The following is a 25,807-nucleotide window of genomic DNA, read 5'->3' on the forward strand; positions in this document are numbered from 1 at the left end:
TTCTTGATGATGGAGGAGAGTAGGAGGAGAGCTTACCTAGGGTTTGAGGGAATGAAAAATAATGACTTGAACTGGTATGGACGAATATATACTGTCCTGTGAAATTGCAGTTTACGTCCAACACAGTGCTGACCGTATTTTGCAATACGGACTGCACTGCCTCTCTTCAGTAAAATGGCCATAACTCTTTGCACAGATGTCCGTTTGACCTCCATAATATACTGTTGGAAAGGTATTTCAAAGCTCTACAACTTTAATCAAGGAAGTTTTCCCAAATTCCAAATACGATTTGAAATACAGGCCGTAAATCAAAATACGGTCCGTATTTAACCATGTGACATCAAAATGTCAAATTCCAGAATGTTCAGAAATTCTTGGTTTCAGTTTACGATCACTGTTCATGGGCGTAAACTGAAATACGATCACTGTTCATGGGCGTAAACCACCATCTTACAACTGAATAGAGAAATTCTAACTCTCACATTCTTTATCTGATTTGTTTCTAAGTCTAATGTCACGACCCAACCCCGTAGGCCGTGACTAGTGCCCGATCTGGGCACCCAAACACATCTATCAAATGCTATCTCAAATTTTATCAAACGCATTCAAGTATATAGCAGAAGCCGACAAGGCTATATTTCAAATTTCGGCAGAGTTTCCTTTGTTTTACAGACTATCCAAATTAACCCTGCGCACAGATAATACCAACAATGACCACCCAGGGCCAACAAAGCAACATTTAAACATATGCGGACCGGCCGCGGCGGCGAATGGGATCGCCCAAACACAACATATACACGCATTCATACAGGAAGACCCCCAACCCACAAACATGTCCACAGACCTCTAAACAGACCGACAGAATCATATGACGGGACAGGGCCCCGTCGTACCCCTGAGTGACGTACATTTATACAATAGCAGGAGACTGTACCAAAAAATATAGGCTCCGGATAAGAGAGCGCCTCAGAATAGCAGAATAAGATCCTAAGCGGGCGGATCAGCGAACCTGTCGTATGTACCTGCGCGGCATGAAAACGCAGCCCCCGAAGAAAGGGGGTCAGTACGAAATATGTACTGAATATGTAAAGCCTGAATTACAGAAACAAAATCATAACTGGTACAGAACGTACAGAAAAAGTGAGTAGAAAATCCAAAGTATCAAATACATATTTTCAAAACATGCGGAGTGTGTACAAAAACATATGTCATATCAAATCCGGCCCCTGCCAAGGGACTCGGCAGACAGAACGTGGCCACCCTCCCGACGCTGGTGCCACAACACAGAAGAATCGGAATAGGGGCATAACCCCGTAACGTAGTATATCATATCAGATGGCCATGGCAAATCATATCAGAATATGTGTACATGGCACAGCATACTCCACAAACCCATGTACACGTATACCTGCCCCCTCACATCGAGGCACGGCGAACAATGCAGAGGATTACGCTTGACAACATATCCTGGCCCGGGCTCAGTGTGGAAAACATTGGGGCATCCACGAATAGAGTAGTGAGAAACTAAATGCAGTTAAAATATCATAAATATTTTCAGAGACTCGATGAGGCATATCAATGACAAACCAATTCAATGAAGTCAGACGGGATCATAATAAGTGAGTTTCGGATGTCATAATGAATTACAGAAGCATAACCTTTCTGAAGTCGTTCCGCATGCCAAAACAATTTATAAGACTTAATGAATTATTTAAAACAATTTTTGTTTAGTAGTTAAAAGAGTAGTCAGAACATTTCTTTCCAAAAACTGCTCGAAAACGAGCCTTAAGTACAATAAGGGTAAAACCGGGACTAGTGGGCCCACCTTGGGACAAGCAAGGCGGTGGGCTCAAATTACGCATTTTAGGCTTATGGGGTCACCTACGAAGGTTCTACGGACATTCTCTAACTTTTCATAAAGTTTGGGGAAGGTTTGCATAATTTTCAAGAAAGCATACAAAAAGGGTTCAATTCTATTGAATGAAAGAGGGATATTTTCATATGCGGATTCCGATGAGCAGAATATTTTCCGAGGCTCGAATCCGATCCTAGTACACCTAGGACATGCCAAAAGAATAAAAGGGATAGCTTTACATACCTCGAACGCACTTCCAAGATAGCCAATCTAAAGCTAATCCAAATCTACGCCTCGGGCTCCCCAAGGTCTACAATTACGCCAACGAATACCAATCATTAGCTAAGGGCACTTAAGCCATTCATTCCAAACTAATCATTAAATTCTACAGAAAATTCAGCAGCACTTCCCCTGTAAATAGGCCATCCCGAGAATTTATCTCGCTCAAAATCAACAACAACAACCACAATAACTAACCTAGTAACATTGATAACCAATTCGAAAGGCAAAATAATAATAGTAACTCTCTTTTACATCATTCAACAACTTTCATAAATTCAACTCGACGACTTACCTTCAAGCCAACATCGATGCTTATATATTTAAATACTAACCCGAATCCATACCAACAATACTTAAAGACATTCTAAGCAATTCATACAACATTTCCAACAATCCAAAAATTTTCCCTTCCTTTCCACATAATGTAACTCTTCCATTCTAACTTCACACCATCCAACTAATATCAACATTTTTCCATATTCATTAACTAACTCAAGATTACCCAAACATATTTCAATAACATTTTAAACAATATCCAAGGATTCGAACCATTCCGCCCATTTCCATATTCCATTCGAAACTTCTACAATTGCAACGAAACTACCAAATCGCATTGTTTTCTTCCAAATTCATTAATAACAACCATAGTTCACATTTAGCATCTTACTTTCATAATTGCATAAAAATTATATAAAAATCACATAATTTCTCATAACAACATACAACCAATTTCAACACCAACTCAACTCGTTAACCCTTTATCTACGTCATCAATGTCACAACGACACCTCTAACAAGCTAAATAAATTTTAATTCACCATTCTATTTCATTACTATGGCTCACGGCCACACTCCTCTTCACACACCCACACGACCTCTATAAAGTTTCTAACCATTAATTTCCTTCATTCTCATCACATAACCCATGATAACAACAACAATAATCATATGAACATAATCATACCCTCAATCCTTTCAATTTAGCAAGGATAGCAATATGTCCATAAAACAACATAACTTTAAATTTAACCATTTAATTCCTACATAATGCTACTAAAATCAATTCCTCATTCTTACTCAAAACACCCCCCTTACACGGCTCAATTTATAATTCAACATCCACATACATAACCCGTTTGTATTCAACACACATCTATCAAGCTATACAAGTCTAAACTACCTCCAAAACATGTAGAAAAGAATTAAATCTTACCTTAGAGACAAGCTCTAATTTTTCACCATGAAATGTCTTCAAGAAAGCCATGGCCGTGAGTTGCCATGGCTACCATGAGCTCCATCTTTTTCCTCCTCTTGATCTTCAAATCTCTCCAATTAATTGTGTAGAAGGGGGCAAAAATGGGCTGGCCGTGAACAGTGGCGCCGCCCGTGAACAGTGGCGGCGTGAACAGTAGCGCCGCCGTGAACAGTGCCCGAACCCCTCTCTCTAAAACCTAATTTGCAAGATTAATTGTAGTGTAGTCATCCACTTATGCTCATTTATATAATCTTTACAAAGTGGACATGTGTCAATTTTCATGACATGTGTCCATCTTTATTCAAGGCCAACCAAATCTCGCCACGTGTCGTGGGGGCCCACTTTCGATAATTAAATTAATTCCTAATCTCCAATATTAATATTTTTATGCTAAATAAAATTTATAAGCAATTTTTGTGATAATCAAAGTTGAAAATTAAAAGCTCTTATTTCATGTCCGAAAATAATTCCGCCTTTAACTTGAGTCGTTTTGCTTGCGGATAATTCGTCGTATAAATGTACGGGGTATAACATCTAGGATCATGATCAAAGTTTAAGTTAAAGGTACGGGGTGTTACATCAATCAAGAGGTGGCTCAAGAACTAAGTCTACTGAGATTAAATATTCAATAAGAAAAACTTAAATCCTACGAGAGGAAAGATATCTTATACCTTGTAGCTAACTGAAGATCAGAATATTCGAGATGCTAGAACTAATATAGTTTCAATATATAGAAGTAGTATAATAGGTTTCAGTGTTAGGACTTTGGGTATATATGAATTATGTTGACGGCTTGTAATCGTTTCCATCACCCGAGGGCAAGCGAAAATTTTAGTATTTTAAACTTGATATATAAAATATAATTACACATAAATTTATACGATACAGTTCATATTTTTTTGGTTTATTTTATGAAATTTAAAACTGACCTTATTATTCTGTACGGTTACAAATTTATATAAAAACCGTCAGTTTTATTAAAAGAAACCTAAAAATCGGTTCGGTATGGTTCGATAGGTCGGTTAAATCGGTTTTTTAAAAACCATCGACACCCGTTGTTCTAACCATGTAGTCAAGGAGTTTGATAAAATCGACATAAACTTCAGGATGCTAAGGGCATCAGTGCAAGTGTTCTCGAGGTTCTCTGATGTAAACCGAGCATTTTCTGATGTAAGCCGAATCTGAATCATCATATGTTAGGACTGTTCAGCGTAAGTTCCTTGACTTGGACAGGACATATATAGTGGAACGTCAATGTTTGAATTTTTTTTTTCCAACCAAAAGCACCTAATTAACAGGGAAACATTCTGCAGTTGTGACTCCAAATAACTCATTGCATCCTATAGCATCTACAAAACTTGCTCTTCTTTGCATCATGGATGGGAAAATTTTCAAGAAGGCAATTACATTATTTTGATCAACTAGAGATACAAACTGATTACTTACAACAGTATCTGTTCATGTATTAGTGGAATTTGTCTTTGATTTTACATGTTAATTGCTTGTAGGCACTGGCGGAGCCAGGATTTTAACCGAGAGGTATCAAAATATAAAGAAGTAAACACATCAAAAAGACAAGGAGAGTCAACATATATATAAAAAAAAAAAAAATCTTTTATGTATCTATGCAGTGTAAATTTCCACCACTGCTTGTAGGGACATTATGAGTTCTAGCACGACTTCTCTGATAGTAAGAAATTCAAGTTGATAAAGTACCAGTTGATGGATTACAGTAAAGCTGCTTGCACACTCAACTATCTTCTTTCCTCTGGAAAATAAGTGAGCCAAACAAAACAGCAACACCCGTTATTGCAATTGTAAATAGAAGCCAAGGCTTGGGAACTTCATGTGGCTTCCTTCTAGGAGCACCGCGATCTCTCTCAGCTGGACTACTGTTCCTTCAAAACGGGACGAAAAAGTAAAGACCAGATCACTTGGCATGCAGCAGAAGATATAGCAGCACAATAGTTCAGTTGCAAAGAGTATTAGTAGATGGTTTAGAATTGTATTTACTTTATTGCACGAGACATATGATGAAAACAATTGAAATGTAAAGAGAAAGACCTATGTGTAAGCAACATAACCGACCACATGCACATATGTGGGAGCACCTTGAGTTTATTAACTTCCACAGAAAGGCGGTAAAATCACACACTTTCACCGATTATTTTATAACCATAAAGTTTACGCATAGGGCATTGCATGAGCTAACAATTGCTCATTTTCTTCTTAACTCTTTTGATCCTCGAGTACAGGTTTCTCATATAGTGTAATAATAAGACTTCTGACAAAGGATCTAAATTAAAGCCCCCTTTTTCTCAAATCCGGATGTGTATCCCATTGATGTAGTATATTGTAAATTTGACAAACTTACAAGTCCCAGAGTCTCTAAGTATGTGAGAGCATCTTCTACATATGAGCGAAGCAGAAATAATTCTTTCTAATAAGAGTATCAAATATATAAAGGGGGGACAATGTTGGCAGCAGAAGAAGAAAGCAAAAACTTTCTTGATGAACATAGATACGATGAACGAGGAATTAACCTCAAAGAGAGAAGAAAATGAAGTTCCGGTGTAACACAAAACTGGAGTTTGATCAATGATCACCCTTTACTGGGCAGGTAAAGCATAAAGGAAACAAGCCTGTACATAATTATATGCACTAACTTCAGTATGGCTGAGAAACAGGTGTATAGACATGCCATTTCTGAGTACGTTCATGTTCAGGTAGGAGTAATACAGATTTTCATATCGACATACATAGCTCAAAAGCAACTTGTCCAATATCCCTTTAGACGAGTGTATGCTAAGTGGATGAATCGAAAATCAGAAAAGTATCTATGGTAGCATGCCTCATCACAGTTACTAACCAGCAAATTTCACACGTCTGGAACCCGCCTACCCTTTATGATGTCAGGTTATTAGTCATGATCACTAACCAAGGAGTCTTCATATCCAGCCATGATGATGTTGGGCTCATTGTATCATGGCCACACACTACGGTGCATATATAGAAAATGTTTCCAATTTTCTGTTTTTCTTTTTGTCTTCAGGTTGGAGAGTTGGTGGGGTTAAGGAATGGGTTCTAAGTCTTGTAAGTCGGTGCTCACTAATCACTGAGGCAAGATCCATAGACCAGTTGTACTTGTGCGAGTAAGAGAGGAAAGCAAAAAATAAGAATGATAAATGCATGTCTGAGCGACAATAGCATTATGGTAAGAACGACAGAGAGATTCATGTTCCCAACAGGCTGACGGTTGGACCTCATAAACATCACCAAAGAATCAAAGCCAAAATCTACTCAACTTTGAAAGAAAGGTTCAAACCGATCTTTGGGACATGAAAAACATCTACCAAAACAAAATATTTTAGGTCCGTAATACCTGGAAGATTCTGCAAGGTTATTTGTGCCTCCATTGCATCTATTCTCATGGGCATTTCTGTCACGGAGCCTAATATATCTGCTACACAGATGGCAGCGTTCTGTTCTATTCCCGCATACTTCCTGGTAAAGGAATAATAATATTATAACAGCAGGATACTGTAGTTCAATCATTTACCCAGAAAAGGTATAAAATAGAAGAAGCCGCCTAATCATATATAGTCATTATGACCTGATGCTTAAGTAAATTAATTGCAGGCAAAAGAAACTTGCAATACTCGCATGTCACAATCCTTTGTGGGCAATTTTTGCGTTTGTGAACTGCTAATACCTCACGCTCCACTGTCTTGCTACACAAAGAACAGGCTACCTGAAAATTCAGGCATAAAATCACATTAAAAAGTTTGTAGTTGGCTTATTAAAGAACAGCAACTATGAAGAAGTGGGAAAAGATTGTTATCCCCCCACCCCTCGAAAAGGGGAGGTGGGAAGGTGTCTTTCCCATAAATTAGCGTTGTTAAAGGCGCGGTTTAAACGCACTTAAGCCCTGAAGTGAGGCTCAAAACATGTTGAGCTTCGCTTCGCTTAATGTGCGCTTTAGTGTCATCATCAAGGCTCTAAGACATACTTTTCCTTGCCAATGAGCATTTCCATAAGAGGCTACACTAAACAGTTGATATTTCACTTTATCGTTTTTTTTTTCAATTTTGTTGTCCATATGTGTTATTTGTGCTTATAATTATCAGTCTTGGACAACATATATATTTGTATTTTTTTTTTCTCCATTTGTCTCTTTTTCGTTAAGGCCCATGCTTTATTTGCGCTTTGCGCTTAAAGCCCCAACACCTTAGAGCTTTTTGCAATTTTCACATTTGATAACACTGCCGTAAATCAGAACAGAATAATAGAAGCAGAGTAGGTGGGAATACAAAATTTATCTTCATGAAATGCAAAAATATGAGAAGAAAGTAAGAGGTATAACTTAAATGGAATGTTCTTAAAGACTCTGTTCAAGCACTCTTAAGCCCTGAAACTAGGTGCAGGAAAAGGCCAACACTAACAAAAATGTGTATAATAATGTGATTCATTAATAGTTAAGCAAATCTTATGAGTAAATTAGGAATAGGAAAATTAAAATAGTATAAGAAAACAACTCGCTGGACCCAAAATAAGAACTTAAAATTTCATCTTTTTATCTGAATCAGAATTCAAAATGGTCTTTAAACTTGATTCACATGATCTTTATTTCATACGTTATAACTTAATTGTAGCTTCACATATAATTGTTGTTTGAATTATAGTTATCTTTCTTACAAGAAAAATATGTTTCTGTTTCTTTCGTTTAACTCGCGCTATTGCACTTTGCTTAAACCCCAAGAGATGTTGGTGATTTGTTATGCACCTACTTGGTGCTTTCACATGAATAAAATTCTTTACTTGTCCAAGAAAAAGGATCTAGTTTTTGTTTTCTTAAGGTAGTATAGGACAACAACTTAAGGGAAATCATGGAGAAGAGGTGTGTCTTTTCTTTAACTAGAATTTCAATCCCTGCAGTTAGGATATCAAGAGTTTAGCAACCCCAAAATTGTTGTTAGGGTGGGGCTGGATTGGTGTCCAATCATCACACCTCTTTGTGTTGTTCAGCATTAATCCAAAGCTCTTATATTAATTCTTCAATAGTTAAGAATAGGATCATATACCGTTAAAGGTTCATCCTTTTATACAAAGAATTCAATTGCAATGCTTTGCACCATACTTAGTTATTAAATAACTAAATTGAAGAATCAAGTTCAATCTGTTCTTTGGTATTGCACAAACATGAACAAGGTACACAAAATACGTATTTACAAATACAGACAGCTGTAGAAAAGTGCATATTTACATAAACAGTATCTGGAAGCAAACTGGAAGGAAAATAAAGGAAATTGAATTGATCAAATACAGAAATCTATCTCAAAAAGGCACTAACATCTATCGGGACCAAATAATACAGTTATAGGTAATTGAGAACTCCTTGCATGTAAAAGTTGAGAATGCAAGGGAGGGAAAAAAAGGAATCTTTTCCCTGCAAAACCCCTGGGCATCTGCCACAATTTAACGATTATTAATTAAATAGGTTAGCTTACCTGAGCATGAGTGCTCAAGAACTGATCTTCTGCATGTCTTTTTGGAACAGATTCTGCAATTTTGTTTGTGCCTCCATTACATCTATTCTCATGGCCATCTCTTTCACGGAGCCTAATATATCTGCTACAAAGATGGCAGAGTTCGGTTCTATTCCCACATACTTCCTGGTAAAGGAAAGCAGATTTTAAAACAGCAGTAACTGAAGTTCATACATTACCCAGAAAAAGGTATAAAATAGAAAGAAGCCTAATCATAGATAGTCATTATAACCTGATGCTCAGATAAATCAATTGCAGGCAAAGGAAACTCGCAATACTCGCATGCCACAATCCTCTGTGGGCAATTTTCACCTTTGTGAACAGCTAATAACTCACGATCCATTTTCTCCCCACACAAAGAACAGGCCACCTGAAAATTCATGCGTAAAATCACATAAAAAAGTTTGTAGTTGTCTTATTAAAGAATGTTATCCCCAGCCCTCGAAAAAGGGGAGGGGGGAAGGTATCTTTCCCGTAAATCAGAACAGAATGATAGAAGTAGGTGAGAATACAAAACAAATCTTCATCAAATGCAAAAACTTGAGAAGTAAGAGGTCTAACTTAAATGCAATGGTCTTAAAGACTGTTCAAGCACTCTTAAGCCCAGGACAGGCTGAACGCTGTGATGTAGCCTTAATGATAGCACTTGAAAAGGCCGACATAAACAAAAAAACGTGCATAGCGATGTGATTTATTAATTGTTAAGCAAACATTATGAGTAAATGAGGAATAGGAAAATAGCAAACAACCATGAAACAAGGTACACAAAAATATGTATTTACAAATACAGACAGCTGTATAAAAGTGCATATTCACATAAACAGTATCTTGAAGAAAACTGGATGAAAAATAAAGGAAATTGAATTGATGAAATATAGAAATCTATCTCTAAAAGGCACTAAAAACTAGTTGTGATCAAATGATACAGTTTAGGTAATTGAGAACTCCTCGCGTGTAAAAGTCGAGAATGCAATTAGAGAAGGGAAAAAAGAACTTTTTCCCTATAAACCCCTCAGCATCATCCACAAAAAACAAAGAGAGCAAATATATAGTTTCACTTACCGGCACATGAGTTCTCAAGAAATGTTCTTCTGCATGTCTTTTTGGAACCATATCCCCACAGATTTTACATTTTTCAAGCTTCCGGGAGCAGTGAGCAACATGCAAATCGAGATTGGAAGTAAGAATCGCTCTGTCACTGGAAACATAACAATTTCAAATTAGCAAATGATGAATATACAACCACATAAGCAAAGTTCATATTTGATTAAGATAATAAGAAGTTGACAAACATACAAGGTGAAACTTGAATAAACATGACATTTAGCATGATATGATTGGTCATGCACTGGAAGGTTCATCACTTAGTCAAACTTTACACAATCCCATCGATCATTCATCATATATTAAAGACATGAACCCTTCAGCTTCCAACAACAACAACAACCCAATGTAATCCCACAGGTGGGGTCTGGGAAGGGTAGAGTGTAGCAGACCTTACCCCTACCTCGTGGAGGTAGAGAGGTTATTTCCGAAAGATCCTCGGCTCAAGTTACGCACATAAAAGCAGTTAGAAAAAGAAAACATCTAATCAAAGAGGACTTAGCAAATAATAGGGAAATCATTGGAAAAAAAAAAAAAAGAACAGTAACAACGAACAAATAATGCGATAACCGAAGCACAAGAAACAACAGGTAGTAAGAGAAATAGAAGGACAAAGAACTACGAGAATAATGCTACTACTATTGGTATGAAAACATGGATTCAATAAGAAATTCACATTTTACTTTAGCTCACAACCCCGGTGCGAAATTGAATTGAAAGAGTAAAACCTCAGTGAACACTTCTGCCAACATCACAATCCACAAGTAGACACCAACAGCCTAGCTGTAATTTACTCGTCCATATCAGAGTAATACCAAAATGGAAAACCCAACTTGGAACTTGTTGGAGTCCCACATTGTTTGGAGAATGGACCGGTAGTTTGCTTATATGGACTTGGCAATCCTACCCTCATGAGCCAACTTTTGGGATTGAGTTAGGCCCAGGTGCCATATCTTTACATGGTATCAGAGCCAGGTCCATTCCTGTTTGGGCTACCGGTCCACGCTCTAGTTGGACCTGGGCGTGAAGAGGGGTGTAAGAGTGGGTTAGAGTCCCACGTTGGTTGGGGAATGGACGGTAGTTTGCTTATATGGACTTGGACAATCTTCCTCTCGTGAGCTAGCTTTTGGGGTTGAGTTAGGCCCAGGTGTCATGTCTTTACGGAACTAATGCATTCGCTTTAACAAACATTATTTTATTAAAAACACACCAAGATGGTTTATCCCTATTGTCAATACACACTAGGGGCATGAAATTGCAGCTAAAAGCAAAACCCAAATATTGTCTTGTGTAAATTCCACCTAAGGTACCAAAAAGGAGGCCAATGATTATGGAATTTACAGTTGTCATACACTTCTAACTATCTTCTGATACAAGAGTTGGAAATTGAAAAGACAAAAGAAAGGAAAGACGCTGCCGCTATAATAAAACTAAGGTCCTGTTTGGCCATGAATAGTTTTTACTTTATTCCGGAAAACTGTTTGGACATAGAGGAATTCAAAAAATTCCAAAAAGCTGTTTTGACAAATCACTCAAAAAAATCCAAAAACAACTCCACTTTGTATGCATGTCCAAACACAACTCCTCTGCCCTAATTTATATGATACTTTTTCCTTTTTAGTCAGTCCCAAAAAATGGCACATGTCTATATATTTAACTCTAAAATTCCCATTTCCCTTAATGAAATAATTTCTAGCCACAAAAATTTCTTTTGTTTATTTTAGACCATAAGATTCAAAAGACTTTCTTTCTTAAACTTCGTAGCCAGTTAAACATGCTCACATAAATTGGGACAGAGGGAGTACTACTTTTTTTCCAAATTTCACAATTCTTGTTTCCAAACGCGCATTAAGAGAAACTAGGGTAAAATTAAAGGTACTGTTTCATTGATGCTCTGCTAATGGAACAAATATAGTACTCCATGTATGCTGACATAGCAGAAAAGGGGAAAAGGACTGCACTATACTCGGTACTAGAAGTGCTAAATAGAAAGTTAATTACTGGGCCATAGTGGCATAACCAAAACTATATAACTTAAATAAAAGAGGAACTAAAGTATTAACCTAACAAACATAATTTTAACGTACTTAACGACTAAGTACTCTTCTGCAAACGCAATGTACAACTTGTCTCAGCAGTGAATATTATCATCTTCATAAACAAAACTTACCAGTTACTGCAGATACTTGTGGCTTGATCAGAAGCTACAGCCATTATTCCCTTCCAAAAGCACCGCGAAAACACCTAATTAAATTTATCAATAATTACTCATAAAAATAATACAGATAATTCTTACTGCTAATTCATCACAAATTATGCCATGTAAATATATTAAGCTATTAACAACATGCAAATTCTAAACAATGATATGTACACTTTATTTTTTTAATAAATCAATGAAAGCAAAAATAATATTTGGACTTTGGTTTTATTACTTAAAGAAATAAAAAAAAAAACTCAAGCCAAAAAGCCAGACACAATTAAATTCATGCAACTGAGTGTATGAACATAAACTATTAAATAGCCAATGCTACTTAGAATATCATCTGCTCAACTTAAAAGAAGAAGAAAAAACTTAAGCCAAAAAAACAAGTACAATTAAATTTGAGCAATCGAGTAGATGAACATAAACTATTAAATAGCCATGCTACTTAGAATATTATCTGCTCAACTTAAAAAAAGAAGAAAAAAAAAAACTCAAGCCAAAAAACCAAACACAATTAAATTTATGCAACTGAGTGTATGAAGATAAACTATTAAATAGCCATGCTACTTAGAATATCATCTGCTCAACTTAAAAAAAAAAAAAAAAACTCAAGCCAAAAAACCAAACACAATTAAATTCATGCAACTGAGTGTATGAACATAAACTATAGTCCATGCTACCTAGAATATCATCTGTTCAACTTAATAGAAAAGAAAAACGAAACATGCATGCAACTCAAAGTTTCTTTACCAAAACGTAGAAGGAGATAAAGATGAAAGAAAGACGTACAAACCAAGAAGTTGACGAGGCAGAAAAAGGAAGACGTGGAGTAGGGTATTTGGGTGGAGTTATATATAATATAGGGTAAGGGTAAAATAGGATTATGAAATACTAGTTAGGCGTTTGGATGTAGAAATCAAATATTTTTTTACTTTATTTGGAATTTTTGAAGTTGGAGTTATGTTTGGTTATAGTTTTTACAAAGAATATTTGATTATTTGAACATAAAAGAAAAAGTGAAAACAGGATTTTAGATGTTTTTTAAATTTTATATACAATTTGTATTTAAAATTTTCACGACCAAACACTAATTTTCAAATTATAAAATGAAAAAAAAACGAAAAGAAAAAAGAATAATTCTTATGAAACAGGTCAAAGTCAGGACATAATTAGAAAGAGAAATTAGGTAAAACGCGACCACACCAAATCGATTATTAATGGGGCTTTTCACTATTACGTAACGCCGAATTTAACACTATGATATAATGTATTTTAAATAACAATTAAAATAAATATTGTATTGTAATAACAATACAGTACCATACAATGGGCAACAACGATCAAAACAAGGTGTAAATAAGTGAAACAACCTAAGATCCAATTTGATGATGTTGTACAATTTGATTCACTTACGGAAGATTAATTGACCGCCTTTGATTGGGCTGCTGTAGTGGTCTTGGGCTCGTTGGACTTAGTTGGATCAATTGGAGAAAGTAAAATTTGCACAGGAAAATGACCTAATAATATTACTTTGGACTCTATATTACAAAACATAAGGTTATTTTTCCTTATTTACAAAATATACAAATAAAATTACAAAACATAACGGATCTGAAACAATTAAAAGCATGCTCTTCCCTCCCTTATGTTCACACAACAGATCTGGAAAAAAAATATATATGCGGAAACATCTCTCTCCATCTTCCCCCTTTTCATGAGTGGAGGAGGTTGACGACGAAGCGGGAAGTAGCTAGTGTCAGAAACATGGAAACGATGGAGGAGGTTGAAAGCGGAAGTGCGGCGGCCAGCGGAGGCACTTAGATCTATTGATTTACTTGAGTTGAGTGAGAATGGTGATTTCGATGTTGTCTTTGAAACTGAACTCGATACGGCATGATTTTTGTCTTCTGAACCTCTGCACAGTGCTGGTTCCCTGCAGATTAGGCTTCAACTTGGAGAATTACTAAATGAAATTGATTAACAGTCGGTTATTATGTTGTTCTTGATAGGCCGCCATGGGTACAATGATTTAAAAGAGTAATTCTTCCCACTGCTATTGTTTCATTGCACACAATAGCAATAGATCTACTATATCAAAGACCTGCTCAACAAATCAGAGATAGGGAGGCATAAATTTAGCTTTTTAGTGTTAATTCTCTGTTTGTACATTTAACAAGAATAAACATTTGTATTAATATTGTCTGAAAGTTGTATACAATGTTGTTGTAGTTGTATTAAATTTTCAAAAACCTAACATAATCTTTTTACAAATTTTATACAGTTATGTACATATTTCATACCATTTTTCTACAATTTTCATACACAAAAAATGTGAGAATTCTAAGCCTTGAGCGAGATATACATATTTCATATAGTTTTCATACACAAAATTCTGAGCAAAAATGTTAAGCTTTGAGTGGGATATACTCATTTTCATACAGTTTTCATACACAAAATTTGAGCAGAACTTTAAGCCTTGAACCAAATTTTTCGTATATGTTTTGTGAAAAATCTATTGGTATGTTTTGTAAACTGAAAAGTATCGTTATATTTTGTAAATATATACTATTCTTATGTATATATAGGTCATTCACCCAATTCGTACAGGCTACAAAAAATTGCGCAGATTGCCTTTCTTTTGGGGTGGTCTTTAAATGTTGCTCCTCATATTTGTGGTCTTTAAGTTTTGCCCTTCGCTTGAAAAATGGTCTTATACCTAAGGTTCTGGGTTCGAATCCCCGCTCAGACATAAATTTAAAAAAAATCGCAAGATAAGGCTTGGGTCGCGTGTATGCCGGACCCGGCATACTTATGCCTTATGGGCAGACTTTTAGTTAAGCCTTAACTAAAAGTCTGCCCATAAGGCAGAACTTTTCCTTGAGACACAGTTTAGTTATGTCTTATGGGGCAGACTTTTAGTTAAGACATAACTAAAAGTATGTCCATAAAGCATTACTTTTCCTTAAGATATAGACTTTGCCTTATAAGGCAAACTTTTAGTTATGCCTTAAGAAAAAGTTCCGGCTTAGGGGCATTCTTTTAGTTAAGGCATAACTAAAAGTATGCCCCTAAGGCGGAACTTTTTCTTAAGACATAAACTTTGCCTTATAAGGCGGAACTTTTTCTTACGGCATAAACTTTGCCTTATAAGGCGGAACTTATAGTTATGTCGGGTTCGGCATAACTTTAGTTATTCCTTAAGAAGTGTATGCCGGGTCCGGCATACACGCAACCCAAGCCTTGCTTTGTGATTTTTTTTAATTTATGCCTGAGCGGGAGTTCGAACCCAGAACCTCATGATTTCTATGTGAAGCTCAGGATTGCAATGCAAAGGGCAAAAATTAAAGACCAACATTTTGAGGGGCAAAAACTAAAGACCACCCAAAAGGAAGAGCAATCCTGCGAATTGCCCTACTCTCTAACCAATATTCCGGACCCATTTTTTCTAAACATTACCAGTATTTAATAGTTCGTTGAAAAGTAGAAACTTTTTGGGCAATTTGCAGGATTGTCCTCTGCTGGGGGTGGTCTTTAATTTTTGTCCCTGGTCTTTAACTTTTGCCCTTCGATAAAAATTCCTTGGTTTTGGATTTGAACCCCCACTCAGTCAAAAATTTTAAAAAAATTCGCAAGGTAGATTTTGGATTCGCAAGGTGAAATTTTGCAGAAATCTAGATTGCGAATCCAAACATCTACCTTGCGATTTTTTTATTTTTTACTAAGCTGAGATTCGAACCCACAACTTCAGGGCATTAGGCGAAAGACAAAACTTAAAGACCACCCAAAATGAAGGGCAATCCGCGCAAAAATTACCCTTTTTTTTTTAGGGTAACTTACACAAATGACTAAACTTTGTGGGATTTTTTAGGCATAACTACACTTTTGCTAATTGCATTTCGTAGCTACAGTAACGTGTATTCAAATTCGGCTGTATTTCACTGTATTCCAATTCGGTTGGATTTACACTGTATTCAACTTATTGTATTTAAATTCAGTTGTATTCAAACAACATAAATGAAAAAAATAGGGATATTCGTCTGTATTCAAATTCATTTTATATATAAAAGAATTCGGATGTATTCAATTCGACTGTATTCATTCATAACTACTTTTACATTGTATTAAACTTATTTTATTTAAATTCGATTGTATTCATACAACATAAATGCAAGAAAATACAAGGATATTCAGCTGTATTCAAAATTCACTGTATTCATTTGTGTACAAAATCTCCCTTTCGAAATACAGGCAAAAAATACATAAAGAAACATTATATTTTACACTAGAAAAAAATGAATACCCTCAGATCTGAGATATAAGAAATAAAATACACTCGGATTTGAGATACAAGAAATAAAAATACACTTCAAATTCACTGTATTCATTTGTATACAAAAAAATCTCCTTCGAACTATAGGCGAAAAGCACAAAATACACTTTAGATCTCTGACGAACAATAAAAAATACACTGTATGTATACAACAATACAATGTATTTTCCAGTCAGATCTGGAAAATACAGTGTATTTTCTGGTAAGATTTAGACCTTACTGACCTACTCCTTTTCCGGTCAGTGTGTGGCGACTACAGTTAGAACTCGCCAGAGAAGATGGAGAAGAAGACGACTCTGACACTGACGAAGAAGACAACGTCGTATCCATTCAAATCAACACATATTCATACAACAATCAAACGAGTTGTTAACAATCCAAAACCCTAGGTTTAGATTTGACGGCAACGGCTGCGACTGCTACACTCGCCGGAGAAGATAGAGAGGAAGACAGAACTAGACGTTAGAGAGAGAGAGAGAGAGAGAGAGAGAGAGAGGAGAGTTGTAGACGTTAGAGAGAGTAGGAGGAGGAGGAGGAGGAGAAAGTTATGTATTTTACCTTAATAGCTAATAAGTGTCATTAACATACAACTTTTAACTATGGAAAGTAATTAATGCAAACTATGACTACTAAATATAATTGCCTATTATTAGTTTGCCACGCCATGTAAATTTCCCATTTTTTAATACAGAATCACTATGATAGTATCATGGATTTCGAACTTAAACAAACAAAAAAGCTAGGATATTGTCATGAATGTCAAACTTAAGAAGGTGAAACTCGAGTCCTGAATACTGTGACGAAGTTGCACTTTTTAAGTTCGAAATTCATGGCAGTGTCATTGATTCCAAAAAATTGACTACTTTACGATTACAAGTCCGAAAATGACTATTCTTGAGTTTCATTTTTTTGCACGGATTGCCCTTCTTTTGGAGTGGCCTTTAAATTTTGTCCCTCATATTTGTGTTCTTTAAGTTTTGCCCTTCGTTTGGATACTTGAGGTTCTGTATTCGAACCCCCGCTCAGGCATAAAATAAAAAAATAATTTCGCAAGGCCGGGCTGGGGGGAGTGTATGCCGGATCTGGCATACAATCCTTAAGGAAAAACTAAAGTTATGCCGGAGGGGGCAGACTTTGCCTTATGACATATATATATTTTTTTTTTACTTTTCAAGGCAAACTTTTAATTATGCCTTAAGAAAAAGCTCCGCCTTATGAGGCATACTTTTAGTTATGCCTTAACTAAAAGTGTGCCCCATAAAATATAACTAAAAGCATGCCCCATAAGACCGAAAAGTTACTTTTAGTTATGCCTTAAGGAAAAGTTCTGCCTTATGAGGCATACTTTTGGTTATGCCTTAATTAAAAGTCTGCCCCATAAGGCATAGTTCCTTAAGAAAAAGTTTTGCCCCATAAGGCATAACTAAACTATGCCTTGAGGAAAAGTTATGTCCCCTCTAGCATAACTTTAGTTTTTCCTGAAAGACTTTATGCCGGATCCGGCATACAATCCTTAAGGAAAAACTAAAGTTATGCCGGAGGGGGCAGACTTTGCCTTAAGACACACACACACACACACACACACACATATATATTTTTTTTTTTACTTTTCATGGCAAACTTTTAATTATGCCTTAAGGAAAAGTTCCGCCTTATGGGGCATACTTTTAGTTATGCCTTAACTAAAAGTGTGCCCCATAAAATATAACTAAAAGTATGCCCCATAAGGCGGAACTTTTCCTTAAGGCATAACTAAAAGTTTGCCTTAAGGAAAAGTTCTGCCTTATGAGGCATACTTTTGGTTATGCCTTAATTAAAAGTCTGCCCCATAAGGCATAGTTCCTTAAAAGGAAAAATTTTGCTCCATAAGGCATAACTAAACTATGCCTTGAGGAAAAGTTATGCCCCCTCCGGCATAACTTTAGTTTTTCCTTAAGGACTTTATGCCGGATCCGGCATACACTCCCTCCAGCCCTGCCTTGCGAAATTATTTTTTTATTTTATGCCTGAGCGGGGGGTTCGAACCCAGAACCTCAGGTATCCAAGCTAAGGGCAAAACTTAAAGACCACAAATATGAGGGGCAAAATTTAAAGACCACAAATATGAGGAGCAAAATTTAAAGACCGCCCCAAAAGAAGGGCAATTCGCCACCCCAAAAGAAGGGCAATTCGCCTGAGTTTTACCCTTGGAGAAAAGGCCCAAAGTTATGTAAAGAGCTTCTTGGAAGACTGGATTATTGTGTAAATTACACGTTCATCGGGGGTTTATACAGTAACATCACCAGAATTATTTGTTAAGTGGATTCAAATAAAAATAAGTAAATACACGACGAAACCAAGAAGATTCAGCATCTACTATATATACAGACAAAACAATACAAACCTTGTATATATAGTTCAGCAAGGGAATCTGAATGAACCCCCTGCACCCTTAGCTACGCCTGTAGTTTCTGGGGGTACCACACAATTTCAAATGAACTTTAGAAGTTATTATTTACATACAACAGTTCATGTACTATTGAAACTCGTCTTTGATTTGCATGTTAATTGCTTGCAGGTACATTATGAATTCTAGGACGCAGACGTCGTTACATTAACTTCTCAGATAGTAAGAAAATCAAGTTGGCAAAATATCAGTTGACGGATTACAGTAAAGCTGCTAGGGAACTTGATTGTCTTCAGCTTTCCTCTGGAAAATAAGTGAGCCAAACAAAACAGCAACACCCGTTATTGCAATTGTAAATAGAAGCCCCTTCTTGGAAAGTTCATGTGGCTGCCTTCTAGGAGCACTGCGATCTCTCTCAGCTGGACTAGTGTTCCTTCAATGATACAAGAAATGGAATGAAAACGTAAAGACCAGAGCACTTGCCATACAACAGCAGATAAAGCAGCACAATAGTACAGTTGCAAAGTGTTGGTAGATGGTCTAGAAGTGTATTTAATTTATTGGACGAGCCATATGATGGAAACAATTGCAATGGATGGAGTAGATGGCAAGTTGTAAAGAGAAAACCTATGTGTAAGCAACATGAACAACCACATGCGCATATCTGGGAGCACCTTGAGTTTATTAACTTCCATGGAAGGCGGTAAAATCACACACTTTCACCTATTATCTTTTTAAAACCATATTGATTCGGCATAGGGCATTGCATGAGCTAACAACTGCACATTTTCTTATTAACTCTTTTGATCCTAGACCCCAGATTTCTCATATAGTGTACTATTAAGACTTCTGACAAAGGATCTTAAGCCCCCTTTTCTCAAATCTGGATTCCTATTCCAGCTATGTAGTATATTGTAAACTTGACAAACTTAGAAGTGCCAGAGTCTAAGTATGAGAGAGCCATCTTCTATTTATGAGCAAAGCAGAAAGAACTCTTTCTAATGAGAGTATCTCAAATATATAAAGGGAGGACAAAGCTGACAGCATAAGAAGAAAGCAAACACATTCTTGATGAACATAGGTAAGATGGAGGAAGGATTAACTCCAAAGAGAGAAGAAAAAGAAGTTCATGTAACCTTACAAAAAACTGGAGTTCGATCACCCTTTACAGGCATGTACAACATAAAGGAAACAAGCACATACATATTTATATGCACTAACTGCATTACGGATGAGAAACAAGTGTATAAACATATGCCAGCTTAGCCCTGGCCATGTCTGACCTAGATTTTATCAGAGATTCTAGTGGATGTGAATGTTCAGGTAGGAAAAATACTGATTTTCACATCTACATTACTACATACATAGCTCAAAAGCAACTTATCCAATATCCCTTTAGATGAGATTATGCTATGTAGATTGGATCGAAAAGGAGAAAAGTATTCCATGGCAGCATGCCTCGTCACAGTTACTAACCAGCAAATTTCACATGTCTGGAACCCATCTACCCTTCATGATGTCAGGTTTATTAGTCGTGAATCGCGATCACTAACCAAGCGGCCTTCATTTCCAGCCATGATGATGTTAGGTTCATTATATCATGACCACTCACCACAGTGCATCTATACAAAATGTTTCCTCTTTTCTGTTGTCTTCAGGTGGGAGGGAGGTGGGGTTAAGAAAGGGGTTTTAAGTCTTGTAAGTCAGTGCTCACTAATTATTGAGACAAGATCCATAGACCAGTGGTACCAATAAGAGAAGAAAGCAAAAAATAAACATGATAATTGATAAATGCATGTCTGAGGGACAATATCATTTAGGTAAAAAAGACAGAGAGATGCGTGCTTCCAATGAGCTGACAGTTGGACCTCATAAACATCACCAAAGAATCAAAGCCAAAATCTACTCAACTTTGAAAGGAAGGTTCAAAACGACCTTGGAGACATGAAAAATGTCTATTAAATAAACATTCTACGTCCGTATACCTGGAAGATTCTGCAATGTTGTTTGTGCGTCCATTACATCTACTCTCATGGCCATCTCTTTCACGGAGCCTAACATATCTGCTACATAGATGGCAGAGTTCTGTTCTATTCCCACATACTTCCTGGTAAAGGAATGCAGATATCAAACATTTACCCTGAGAAAGTACAAAATAGAAAGAAGCCTAATCATAGATAGTCATTGTAACCTGATGCTTAAATAAATCAATTGCAGGCAAAGGAAACTCGCAATACTCGCATGTCACAATCCTTTGTGAGCAATTTTGACCTTCGTGAACAGCTAATACCTCCCGCTCCATTGTCTCGCTACATAAAGAACAGGCTACCTGAAAATTCATGCATAAAATCACATTAAAAAGTTTGTAGTTGGCTTATTGAAAAACAGCAACTATGAAGAAGTGGGAAAAGAATGTAATCCCTCAGCGTTGAAAAAGGGGAGGGAGGAAGGTAACTTTCCCCTAAATCGGAACAGAATGATAGAAGCAGAGTAGGTGGTAATACAAAACATATCTTCACCAAATGCAAAAACTTGAGAAGAAAGTAAGAGGTATAACTTAAATAGAATGTTCTTAAAGACTCTGTTCAAGCACTCTTAAGCCCTGAAACTAGGTGCAGGACAGGCTGAACGCTTAGATCTGGCTTTGATGATAGCACCAAAGCGTTTGAAAAGGCCGACATTAACAAAAAATATGATTTATTAATTGTTACAAAAAACTTACGAGTAAATGAGGAATATGAAAATCAAAAAAGTATAAGAAAACAAGTCCCTGGACCCAAATTAAAAACCTAAAATTGTATCTGAATCAGAATTCAAAACGGTCGTTAAACTTGATTCACGTGATTTTTATTTCATATGTTATAACTGAATTGTAGCTTTACATATAATTGTTGTTCGAGTTATAATTATCTTTTCTTCCATGACAAACATGTTTTTGTTTCTTTCATTTAACGCGCGCTATTGCGCTTTGCTTAAGACCCCAAGAGATCTTGGTGATTTGTTATGCACCACTTGGTGCTTTCACATGAATAAAATTCTTTACTTGTCCAAGAAAAATGATCTTGTTTTTTTATAGGACAACTTAGTGAAATCATAGAGAAGGGGTGTGCCTTTTCTCTAACTAGAGCTTCAATCCCTGCAATTAGAATGTATCGACTATCGAGAGTTTAACAACCCCGAAAAGTTTGGATTTTACTATATTTTTTTGGGGTAGGGGTGGGCTGGTGTCCAGTCATCAGACCACTTTACCTCTTTGTATTATTTAGCATTAATCTAAATCTCTTAAATAAATAGGTACACTTACCGGAGCATGAGTGCTCAAGAAATGCTCTTCTGCGTGTTTTTTCGGAATCATATCCCCACAGATTTTACATTTTTCAAGCTTCCGGGAACAGTGAGCAACATGCAAATCGAGATTGGAAGAAGGAACCGCTCTGTCACTGGAAACATAACAATTTCAAATTAGCGAATGATGAATATAAAACCACAGAGGCAAAGATCATATTTCTAATTAGATAAGAAGAAGCTGATAAACATACAAAGTGAACAAACATTGACATCTAGCATGATATGATTGGTCATGCACAAATGGCAACAGCTGTTAAACTACACGTCTTACAGCTTAGATTTGAAGACAGAAAGCGTAAAGCTGGAAGGCTGGAAAAGTAGAATAATCCTTGAGATCTAGTTCTATAGTCCAAAACTGAACTAGTGCTTCGTAAATATTCCACTTGGTTGATACAAAATTGTCCATTTCGACCAAAAAAAAAAAACCTGGAAGGTTCATCACTTCATTGTCAATTTTACGATGTGTTATCCACAATCCCAGCAATCATTCATCATCTACTAAAGACATGAACTCTTCAGCTTCCATTGGTAAGAAAATGAGGATTCAACAATAAAACCACATGTTCCTGTAACTCACAACCCTGGTGCAAAATGAATAATGCTAATTAACACTTCCACCCAAGGTAGGGGTAAGGTCTGCGTACATCCTACCCTCCTCAAACCCCACTTGTGGGATTATACTGGGTATGTTGTTGTCGTTGTCGTAACACTTCCACCAACATCACAATCAACCAAAAACCTAGCTGGTGATTACTTTTCCGTACTGGACTTTATGTACATTGCAAGTAATAATAGGAAAATGGAGAACACAAATTGCAACTACTGCAACCCCTTAACCACGCTAAAAGCGTGATCATAATTTGCTGATAAATCAATATTATTTCTTTAAAAAAGACACCAAGATGGTGTATCCCAATTGTCAATACACATTAATATCCTATAATTAAAGACCTTTCCTTCTTCACTGGGAGCAAGAAATTGCAGCTAAAAGCAAAACCCTAATATTGTCTGTATAAATTCCAGCTAAGGTAACAAAAACGAGGCAAATGATATTGAATTTATAGTTCTCATACACTTCTAGCTATCTTCATCCATTAAAAAAAAAAAAGGGGGAAATTTTTAAAAATGTAGAGCCCAACATAAAATATTACGCCACGTAACCCGATATACAATATTATACAACATAATACCTGGGGGAAAGCATTATACATAAGGTATCAACCTTGTATAAAAGATGTATATACACAAATATAGGCTAAACCGGGAACAAACTCAAAATATGGGCTACGTATTGTAAATATTTTATCCCAGTAAACATAGAGTGTAATTTTCCCTAAAATTGCAGCTAAAAAGCAAAACCCAAATATTGTCTGTATAAATTCCAGCTAAGGTACCAAAAAAAGGAAGCAAATAATTATGTAAGTAACAGTTCTCATACACTTCTAATTATCTTCATCAAAAAAAAAAAAAAAAGAGGATGAAAATAACTTACCAGTGACTGCAGATACTTGTTGCTTGATCACAAGCTATAGCCATTAATTAAACACCTGTTTGATTAAAACACTCTAAGATAACAACAAAGAAAAAGGGATTAATTAAAATACAATAATGGAGAAGGAAAATGATAGGTTAACTAATTAAATTAATTCTTATAAATTTTATTTTCTAATTGTTTTGCTTAAAAATAAAACAACCTGAGATTCTTCGTCATGCAATTATAGATTTGATTGATCAAATGATCGTTGAATTCACTTTGACGATGTTGTAAGATTTGGTTCTCTTACGTGTCATACTTTTATGATTGCTAGCTGAGCTGACGCTCCTTTTTTAGCGTGTTAGGCACGCGCTACGATGGAGGATTAATTGACCGACTTTGATTGGGCTGTTGGAGTGGTCTGGGCTTAGTTGGAGAAATGCCGAGGGCCCAAATTTACTGTTATCTGAATTATATAATAGAGAAAATTTCATAAATAGTTATAGTTTAAATTGTAATTAGAAACGTAGTTACACTTGTGTTTCCGAATGTTGCAAAATTCGTACACGTGCAAGCAAAATACATTGTATACATGCAAATAGGGGTGTTAAATGGTCGGATTGGACTGAAACTGGCCCAATTAAAATGAGCTAAGATCAGTTTTTAAAAGGCGGGGGCGTAAGGCGGGGCGTTTTAAATACGCCTTGACGAGGCGTAAGCCTCGAGGCACGGGGCGTAAGCCCCATGAGTATTTAATTTTAGTATTTCTTAAAATAATATAATTACAATAAATATTTTTAAATAGGTAAAATTACATAAAAAAATAAAAGAAAATTGTAAATAAATGAAATATATATATATATATATATATATATATATATATATATATATATATATATATGTATGTATGTATATATATATGTATGTATGTGTGTGTGTGTGAGAGAGAGCGCGCGCGCGCTTGATCCTCACAAAAAAATGATCAAAGCCCATTATACACCGCTTATAACTTGTAATTATATATAACATAATTTTACAAGTATAAACAATACAATGAAATAAAAGTTATTACGAAATGCAAAAAAATTCTAACATTTTAACTTTCAAACACGGAAAAAACCACAGTTTCTTAAAACACTATTACTACCATACTATTCATTTTATCTCCCTATAAGCAAATAATCAATAAAATTTATCAATATTACAATTAAAACATAAATTCTTCATGAACAAAAAATAAAATTATATGATAATTCTTATACATAGGACTTATGACCAATGACAAGTGAAAATGTACAATTCCGCTATGTGTTTTTTTTTTTTTTTTAAATAAGTGATATTCACCCTCACGACTACGACTTGTTATATGAGTTACACCCAATCTTCTATTTCTATAGATGAAAAACTATTAAGTATCATTATTTTGTTAAACAATTATGAGGGTGAATGATTTTAATTAAGGAATTTAAAATATAATTTGTGTAAGAACTGTTAGGCGAGCCCTGCGCGTTGGGCGTTAGGCGTGTTTAGGGCGTACGGTTGGGCGCTTAGGGCGTAAGCCTTATAGGAACTAAGCCCCGCACGTTAGCCCCAGGGTGTTTTGCCACTGCCCTGAGGCGAGCCCCGGGGCGAGTCCTGACACTGCCTTTTAAAACAATGGCTAAGATAATAAATGGGTTGGGCTAAACTAGTATTGAGCCATTTTTTTTTGCGCGGATTGCCCTTCTTTTAGGGTGGTCTTTAAATTTTGCCTCTCATATTTGTGGTCTTTAAATTTTGCCCCCCGTATTGCTGGTCTTTAATTTTTGCCCTTCGCGTTACAATCCTGAGCTTAAACATAAATTAAAAAAAAAAATCCCAAGGCAAGATTTAGGTCGCGTGTATGCCGGACCAAGCATACACTTGTTAAGGAATAACCAAAGTTATGCAGGACCCGACATACTCATGATTATGGGCAGACTTGGCATAAGTATGCCGGGTCCGGCATAACTTTGGTTATTCCTTAACAAGTGTATGCCGGA

The 25,807-nt window shown here is 36.1% G+C and overlaps 2 protein-coding genes across 4 annotated transcripts; both read right to left on the reverse strand.

Annotated features, from left to right (window-relative positions):
* Positions 1-4,701: 4,701 nt before the first annotated feature.
* LOC132604030 (uncharacterized) lies at positions 4,702-13,052 on the reverse strand. 2 transcript variants are annotated; one of them, XM_060317349.1, is made up of 7 exons: positions 12,213-13,052; positions 10,001-10,136; positions 9,171-9,308; positions 8,900-9,064; positions 7,006-7,143; positions 6,775-6,896; positions 4,702-5,284 (listed from the first exon to the last, which is right to left on the reverse strand). In XM_060317349.1, exons 1-7 carry the CDS (start codon positions 12,254-12,256, stop codon positions 5,143-5,145), a joined length of 885 nt encoding a protein of 294 aa, XP_060173332.1. In that variant the 5' UTR covers positions 12,257-13,052; the 3' UTR covers positions 4,702-5,142. The 2 variants fall into 2 exon arrangements, with proteins under 2 accessions (XP_060173332.1, XP_060173331.1); XM_060317348.1 differs by having other exon boundaries at positions 4,702-5,290.
* Positions 13,053-18,910: 5,858 nt separating this feature from the next.
* Positions 18,911-24,143, reverse strand: LOC132604031 (uncharacterized). 2 transcript variants are annotated; one of them, XM_060317350.1, is made up of 6 exons: positions 24,007-24,143; positions 23,805-23,877; positions 22,269-22,404; positions 21,156-21,293; positions 20,950-21,071; positions 18,911-19,397 (listed from the first exon to the last, which is right to left on the reverse strand). In XM_060317350.1, exons 2-6 carry the CDS (start codon positions 23,846-23,848, stop codon positions 19,238-19,240), a joined length of 600 nt encoding a protein of 199 aa, XP_060173333.1. In that variant the 5' UTR covers positions 23,849-23,877; positions 24,007-24,143; the 3' UTR covers positions 18,911-19,237. The 2 variants fall into 2 exon arrangements, with proteins under 2 accessions (XP_060173333.1, XP_060173334.1); XM_060317351.1 differs by having other exon boundaries at positions 23,805-23,859; positions 24,007-24,103.
* Positions 24,144-25,807: the final 1,664 nt, after the last annotated feature.

This window comes from Lycium barbarum, chromosome 7, assembly GCF_019175385.1.
Source record: "Lycium barbarum isolate Lr01 chromosome 7, ASM1917538v2, whole genome shotgun sequence".
Lineage (NCBI taxonomy): Eukaryota > Viridiplantae > Streptophyta > Magnoliopsida > Solanales > Solanaceae > Lycium > Lycium barbarum.